Source organism: Melospiza melodia, chromosome 22 (assembly GCF_035770615.1).
Source record: "Melospiza melodia melodia isolate bMelMel2 chromosome 22, bMelMel2.pri, whole genome shotgun sequence".
Taxonomy (NCBI): Eukaryota; Metazoa; Chordata; class Aves; order Passeriformes; family Passerellidae; genus Melospiza; species Melospiza melodia.
The window spans coordinates 10224997-10233110 of NC_086215.1; the positions used below are offsets into that span (position 1 = coordinate 10224997).

Consider the following 8114-nt stretch of genomic DNA (forward strand, 5'->3'; position numbering starts at 1 on the left):
CATTTTAATGTTGATTCAGAAATATTTCCTGGCATGGTGCTTCTCCTGTCCCTGTGTGTGAGTGGCTTTGCTTGCCCAGCTGTGCTGCCACACAGAGCTGAGGAGGACAGAGATGAATTTTCTGCTGAAATCTCACGAACAGGGCTAGAAAAGTCCCTAATGTAAAGGATCTGCTGTAAAGCTGCTCTTCATAAAGGTTGTGTTTAAATCCTTAATATCCCACCTGGGATTAATGCTGGGGCCCGTTGGCATGAGCTCTGCTTACCTCTAATTCTGTGCAGCCTGGCATGGCTGGGGTGGTTGGAGGGCCAGGATTAGCTCGGGCACAGCTCTGGAAACGAGGATTCTGTGCTGGCTGGAGCAGGGGAGGTGTAACTTTATTTTATGAGAGTGGCTGGGGTGTGTTACATCATGCTGAGGGAGGGTGAATTACTGCTGTGAGCTATCTCTGCTGCGCCGGCGGCTTTTGAGGGAAAAGGCGAGCCGGGGGACTAAAAAAGTGCCCGCTGCGCTTTGTTTAGGGTCTCCCGGAAAGAAAACAAGAGTGAAAAAACAGAAAAAAAACATGGTTAGATGCCACGAAGTAGGTGGCAGTGCCTTAACCGTATGTGTGTTGTACAGGCCACTGGGGCCTCTTCCATCCTTATCAAGGGGAGTGCTAACCTTCTCTCCTTTCATACAACACAACTGCGCGTTTTCACCCGATGCTTTATAAACCTCCAGTATCCTCCATCTCTGTAGAACAGAGTGAGCCGACGCTGCTATTCTTTTTCCCCTCAATTCGACATCTGTATCTAATCCCCATAAGAAATATTTCACTCTGCGCCTCAAATTTTACCTAAAACTCATAAAAATATCGGTTAAATCGCTAAAACGCGCACTTTCCTCTACCCTCTTAATATATTCATCACATTCAACCAATCAGCGCGCAGAAGGCGGAGCTTCTTCCCCTGCCCCGTGACGCGCGGGGCGTGGTTTCGCTTTAGCCTCGCTGATGGAGGCGGGCGCGCCCGGGGGTCGCCGGTTCGAGTCCCGCCCCCGGCGGGGCGGTGCCGCGGGGATGAGCTCAGCGCGGGGTTGCGCTGTCCCGCGTAACCTGCGCGGGGTTTGAGCTTTCCCGCTGGATAGATATCCCGAGGGTCTGGGCTTTCTCTCCGCGTATCCCTCGGGTCTGAGCATCTCCCGCAGCCGGAGCAGCGGTGCAGGAGGGAGCCCATTCCCATTCCCGAGGCGTTCCCGCTGCCACGGAGCTCGTAAATCGCTCCGAGTTCCGCCAGCGCTACTGACGAGTTCTAAGTTCCACATACGAGAGCGGTGAAAAAGGTTGTGTGGGTTTTTTTCCCTTTTCTTAAGGCTTTTCTCTTCGGTATCCCAATGGAATCAAACCAGACGAACACTTCTCTAAGTGAGCGCTGCAATCCCTCAAACCAGGATGACTCTCCCATCATCCCGCTGCAGGTGCCACCGATGCCGCCTCCATCCCCCGACCCCCGCGACCCTCCCGGACCTTCCCGCTGTGTTCCCGGTGGGAAGGAGCAGCGGAGGAGCCGCTTTGCGGATGAGGCTGCGGATCCAGGTGCAGCGCCCAGGGGTTTGCGCAGCCCTGCCAGCTGTGCACAGCTGCTGCATCACAGACTCACAGAACGGCTCGGGGTGGAAGGGACCTCACAGCTCACCCCGTTCCCACCCCTGACAAGGGCAGGGACACCTTCCACGCTCCCAGGTTGCTCCAAGCCTGGCTTTGGACCCTTCCAGGGATGCTGCATCGCTGCCACAGAGCCCAGGCTGCTCCTGGCTGCCCCTTCCAGATAACCGATGAGTTTATTAGGGGATTAAAAGTTTTCCCTCCTTATTGAACGCTCTGATTTATGCACGCGTTTAAATCAATCCCATTTCCTGCCTTTTATCCCTTCTCCCCCAGGCTTTCAGGCTTTACTGTGCCAGACATTTGTTACAATCACATTGTTTCGAGGCAAGCGAGACACCCTGGGTGGTTTAAGGGATTTAAATCCATGAGCTGCATTTCTTGGGCACTTCTCCCAGGTGCCAACTGCCCCTCCCGAGCTGTAGATGCCCCTCCTTGGGCCAGTTTGTGCTGCCTCTTGGTGAAATATGAACCAGCATCCCTGCTCAAAATGCTGCTGGAGATAATTCTGAGCCTGCCTGGCTGGCACAGGAGGTGCCCGGTGGGCTGGGGGTGCCCAGGGTGGGGGACTTCAGGTGCTGCTAGCAGGCAGTTGCTGGATGAGCTACATAAGCTGCTTATTTTGTCATTTTAATTTTTTAATCCCGCGCATTCGGTCGCGCTCTCTTATTAGTAAGCATTATCTCCCCAAGTCCCATTAGCTCCGCTCAGAGCCGGGGCTTTGCTTGTGGGGACAGCTCTGGAGGGGCGCACAGGGGGCTGGGGGCCTGCTCCTGCAGCTGGGGACATCCCTGGTGTCCCATGAGGGTGTGACCCTGGCCCTGCAGAGCCATCGCTGCTCAGTCCCTCCCTCTGCTGTCCCTCTGTCCCCTCCCCAAGCCCCACCAGCCCCAGCTCCCTCCAGAGCTGATCCAAGCCCTACGATCAGCTCTAACCCCCCCCGCCCTGCTTTATTAAGGCAGCTATTTTCTGGTATGAAAACACAAATATTCCATTCAAACCCTCTTCCCTCTCCTTCAGGTTTCCCCCTTCACCCCAGGGCCATCCCCAGAGCTGTGCTTTGTTAGAGGATCTCAAGTCTGGGATTTAAAATTAGTTTAGACTGCTTTCTCTTTAATAAAATTATTCCTTTCCTCTTTAAATAGCACAATATGTCACAGAAAGCCGGTGGGTCCGTTCATGAAGATGAGACAGCTCAGAGAGGAAAGAGACAGGCAAAAAAAAAAAAAAGAAAAAAAAATAAAGTAAAACCATACATCTCCCCAAACCCCTTCTGCCTAATCCAACTGAATTAGAGGATTTCGAAGTGGATTTAAAACTAAATCTTGATTAGGGAGAATTTCTCTCCAAGAGCTGCTGCACGGTGGTATTAATGGGAAGTGATCGTGGACAGAGGAAATAGGACAGAAATAACCGAGGGTAGCACATACGCACTCAGGTCTGTGCACGGACTGAGAGGGTCGGGGAATTTCTCCAGAGGAACAGGGAGAAATTCAACACCCACAGCAGGAGCCTGGGTGCCAGGGGCTGGCTGGGCAGCCAGGTCTGGTCCCTGCTGCACCCCGGGCAGGGCTGGCAGGTGAGGAGGCAGCACCGAGGATCAGAACGGCCTGGGTGAGGAGCTGGGAGGAGAGGGGGTGTCAGCCCGCTCCCCCAGAGCTCACAGGGTGAACGGGGCTCTGGGGGACCCCCAAGATGCCCCCCCTGCTCTGCAGACACATGGCTGGAGGTGCCCATGGGATCCTGTCGCTGCTGACCGTGGTGTTCGTCCTGCCGGAGGGTGAGTGCTGGTGTGGCCCTGCCCTGGAGTCACGGTTTGTATCCTCCCTAAACCCGACCTGCCCAGGTGAGATTTATCCTTTTCCATCCTCCCTAAACCCAGCCTGCCCAGGTGGGATTTACCCTTTCCATTCTCCCTAAACCCAGCCTGCCCAGGTGAGATTTACCCTTTCCATTCTCCCTAAACCCGACCTGCCCAGGTGGGATTTACCCTTTGATATCCTCCCTAAACCCCACTTGCCCAGGTGGGATTTGCCCTTTCCATTCTCCCTAAACCCAACCTGCCCAGGTGGGATTTACCCTTTGATATCCTCCCTAAACCCCACTTGCCCAGGTGGGATTTACCCTTTGATATCCTCCCTAAACCCGACCTGCCCAGGTGGGATTTGTCCTTTTCCATCCTCCTTAAACCCCACTTGCCCAGGTGGGATTTGCCCTTTCCATTCTCCCTAAACCCAACCTGCCCAGGTGGGATTTACCCTTTGATATCTTCCCTAAACCCGGCCTGCCCAGGTGGGATTTGTCCTTTTCCATCCTCCCTAAACCCCACTTGCCCAGGTGGGATTTGCCCTTTCCATTCTCCCTAAACTCAACCTGCCCAGGTGGGATTTACCCTTTGATATCCTCCCTAAACCCGGCCTGCCCAGGTGGGATTTGTCCTTTTCCATCCTCCCTAAACCCCACTTGCCCAGGTGAGGTTTATCCTTTTCCGTCTTCCCTAAACCTGACCTGCCCAGGTGGGATTTACCCTTTCCCACCCTCCTTAAACCTGACCTACCCATGTGGGATTTGTTGTTTTCCATTGTCCCTAAACCCAACTTGCCAAGGTGGGATTTATCCTCTTACATCATCCCTAAACCCGACCTATACTCTATTCTTTTAGTATAGTTTTATTATATATCCCCAGGTGGGATTTGTCCTTTTCCATCCTTCCTAAACCCTACTTGCCCAGGTGGGATTTATTCTTTTCCATCTTCCCTAAACCCAGCTTGCCCAGGTGGGATTTACCCTTTTATATCCTCCTTAAACCCGACCTGCCCAGGTGAGATTTACCCTTTTCCATCCTTCCTAAACCCAACTTGCCCAGGTGGGATTTATCCTCAGGGTGAATTTAGGAGCACTCCCGAGCGGTGCAGCTGCGTGCTGGTGATTTTAGGATGGAGTGGTGTCACTGTGTTTTGTACAAAAGGGCAGCGTGCCAGGATTTGTGATCCTTTGGGCTCCTATTCCCTGGTTTGGCCGGGGCAGGGACTCCCCTCGCTGTGCCTGGCTGTGTGAGGATGCTCCAAACCTGTGGGAGCAGATTTTGAGCCCCCCAAAAACCCTGTGGGAACAGATTTTGAGCCCCCAAAACCCCCTGTGGGAACACAGGAGGTCACAGGCACCACGGTGGCTCTGAAGGAGGATTTCCCTTTTATTTCCAAGCAGGTTTGCCTTCCTGACAGACCCTGTGTGATAACATCAGGGGGAAAACCAAGCCACGCTGATAAACCCATCCCTATGGAGCAAATAGTGCCAAAACAGGCACAGCTAAACTGGAGAAAAATGGTGCAAAAAAGAAAAGCTGTTTCTAGCAGGCACAGCTAAACTGGAGAAATTTGGTGAAAAAGGGAAAAAGCTGTTTATAGCAAGGACAGCTAAACTGGAGAAATTTGGAGAAAAAGGGAAAAGCTGTTTCTAGCAAGCACAGCTAAATTGGAGAAATTTGGTGAAAAAGGGAAAAGCTGTTTATAGCAAGCACAGCTAAACTGGAGACATTTGGTGAAAATTTGGTGTTTCTGAGCCTGCCTTGAGCCCCGACTCGGTGGTGTCTGTGGTTGTGAGGTTTCACCTGCTCTTTCCACCCCCTGTTTCAGAGCTCGCACAGTTTGATCCCAGCTCAAATCTGCGGCTAATCTCTGATTTCGCACTGACCTCTAGTGGGAGATGATTCTGTATTTTCGGGCCCACCGGGTAAACAGTGACGGGCAGCTCCTGGCTCGGGCTTAATGCGACTTGGCAAGGCAGGGAGCGCTGCGAAGCCGTCGGTAGAGAGCGGCTCGGAACGAGATGAAGCCTTTTCCCCCCTGGAAAAAACAAAATAAAATAAAAATCCGGCCGTGTTCCCTCTGGTTCTTGTTTAGTGTCTGGACTGCAGTGCTATGGCTGCAACATCGTGGTTGGCACCAAAAACGTGGACATGGGGTGCTCCAAGCCTGAGGTGATCACCTGCTCCCAGAGCCACCAGGGCTTCAAGCACCGGTTCTGCATTAAAACAGAGAGCGGTGAGTGCAGCCCCTCTTCAGCCCCAAACCTGTCACCCCTGATTTTTTTAAAAAATTAGAAATTTAAAATTTTCTAAGCCTTCTCGTCACTGACATGTTTTATGAAAAATTCTTTTGCTGGGATTTTTATCCTGAGAAGCTGAGAGGCCTCAGGAACGAAATGTAAACATTGATTATCTGCTGCAGGTGCATCTTTGATTGGTCTCATGTGGTTGTTTCTAATTAATGGCCAATAGCAGTCCAGCTGTCTCAGATTCTCTGGTCAGTCACAAGGTTTTATTATCATCCCATTCCTTTCCTTTCAAGCCTTCTGATTAAATCCTTTCTTCTATCCTTTTAGTACAGTTTTAGTATATAATTTTCTTTTAATATAACATACATAATAAAATAATGAATCAGCCTTCTGAAACATGGAGTCGATTCTCATCTCTTCCCTCATCCTGGGACCCCTGTGAGCACCACCACACCTTCTGATGTTTACATTCTTGTAGTGAACTTTCTTACATGTTTTCTGTAAATAACTCATTGTTTTGCATTCTTTTATGTGGAGGAGGAGAAACTCGATGGACTGTTGGTTTGTCCAGTGTCATCAGAGAGGTGGCACTGTCGCCCTCAAATCCGCTGTCACTTTGGGAAGTCTATAAATGCTGGAGTCAGGAAATAAAGGTCTCTTTTTGTGGTGGTGTTTGCAGTGGTCCCAAGATGAAAGAAGGGATGAGAATCTGGACTCCATGTTTCAGAAGGATGATTTATTATTTTATGATATATATTATATTAAAAGAAAATAATGTATTAAAATAAATTATATATTAAAATAAATTATATATTAAAACTATACTAAAAGAATAGAAGAAGGGTTTAATCAGAAGGCTTGAAAGGAATAGAAAGGAATGATAATAAAATCTTGTGATTGATCAGAGAGTCTGAGCCAGCTGACTATGATTGGCCATTAATTAGAAACAACCACATGAGACCAATCACAGAAGCACCTGTCGCATTCCACAGCAGCAGATAATTATTACTTACATTTCGTTTCTGAGGCCTCTCAGCTTCTCAGGAGAAAAAAATCCTATCAAAAGGATTTTTCATTAAACACGTCTGCGACACATTTTTTCCCTGGGAAGGAGCAGCGAATTCCCGTGGTGTTGTTCCATGTCCTACAGTGACATTTTCCCTGACGTCCCTCCCTGTGCTTGCCTTGCAGTGGTCCTGGGCATCCTCCTGGCCAGCGGCTGTGCCACCTCCCGGCACTGCCAGCAGCAGGAGCTGCCGGGGGTGCGCATCCACTGCTGCGACACCGACCTGTGCAACGCCTCCCCCGGAGCCCCCCGGCCTGGGCCCGGGCCCCTGCTGCTGCCCTGCGTCCTGGCTGCCCTGCTCCTCTCCTGAGCACCCATTCTGGGGCTGGGGGATGTGGGGTGCGATCCTGGGCTGGGTGCTGGCAGCTGGGGTACCCCCATCGCTGCGCCTGCATGCCCACCCTCCTGGCCCCTCTCTGTCACGGAGGTATTGTATGAAAAATCCTTTCATTAGGATCTTTTCTGCTGAGAGGCCTCAGAAATTAAATGTAAACAATGGTTATCTGCTGCTGTGGAATGCAACAGGTGCATCTGGGATTGGTCTCATGTGGTTGTTTTTAATTAATGGCCAATCACAGTCCGGCTGTCTTGGACTCTCTGGTCAGTCACAAGACTTTATTATCATTCCATTCCCTTCCTTTGCCAGCCTTCTGATGAAATCCTTTCTTCTCTTCTTTAGCATAGATTTAATATACAATTTTCTTATAATATATATCATGAAATAATAAATCAGCCTTCTGAAACATGGAGTCAAGATTCTCATCTCTCCTCTCGTCCTGGGATTCCGGCGAACGCCGCTGTGAAAAACGCCAATCACTTGTTTTTAAAATTGTAAAAGTTTAATAGTAATAAAATGGTTATAAAAATAGTAATGCAGTTAGAGTAATAATAATTTGGACAATTTGAATTGGGACAATATGAGACAATAGAAACAAAGAGTTACAGATGTCCGGGTACCTTTTCTGGGCAGCACGAGCCTGAAAAAGAACCCACGTTAACAAAGGATTAACCCTTAAAAGCAATAACCTGTTGCATATTCATACACTTCATACATGATGCATAAATTCCATTCAAACACAGGATTCTGTCTGGGCAGTGTCAGCTTCTTCCTCTGAATCCTGACAGCACCTTCAGGGCGGGAAGAAGTTCATTTCTCCTGATAATGGAGCAATAAATTCCCTTTCTCTGAAAGATTCAGGTGTCCTGTGGCTGCTATCTTAGTGCCAGTGTTTCTTTAAAAAAAGTACTCTACATAGCACAGTTTCCATTTTAACATTTTGTTATAACCTAAAACTACATTTAACACACTGCTTAAGAGAATTAATACAGCGTCACTTTCTAACACAC

The 8114-nt window shown here is 49.7% G+C and overlaps 1 protein-coding gene and 1 non-coding gene across 2 annotated transcripts; one reads left to right on the forward strand and one right to left on the reverse strand.

The window, feature by feature from the left end:
• Nucleotides 1–557: 557 nt before the first annotated feature.
• LOC134428378 (U6atac minor spliceosomal RNA) lies at nucleotides 558–685 on the reverse strand. The gene has a single exon (XR_010030380.1). It is a non-coding gene; the product is annotated as a U6atac minor spliceosomal RNA (small nuclear RNA).
• Nucleotides 686–3340: 2655 nt separating this feature from the next.
• Nucleotides 3341–7077, forward strand: LOC134428333 (urokinase plasminogen activator surface receptor-like). Its single transcript, XM_063175007.1, has 3 exons — nucleotides 3341–3425; nucleotides 5548–5688; nucleotides 6893–7077. The coding sequence occupies exons 1-3, from the start codon at nucleotides 3341–3343 to the stop codon at nucleotides 7075–7077; spliced, it is 411 nt and encodes a 136-aa protein (XP_063031077.1).
• The last annotated feature ends 1037 nt before the right edge of the window (nucleotides 7078–8114 follow it).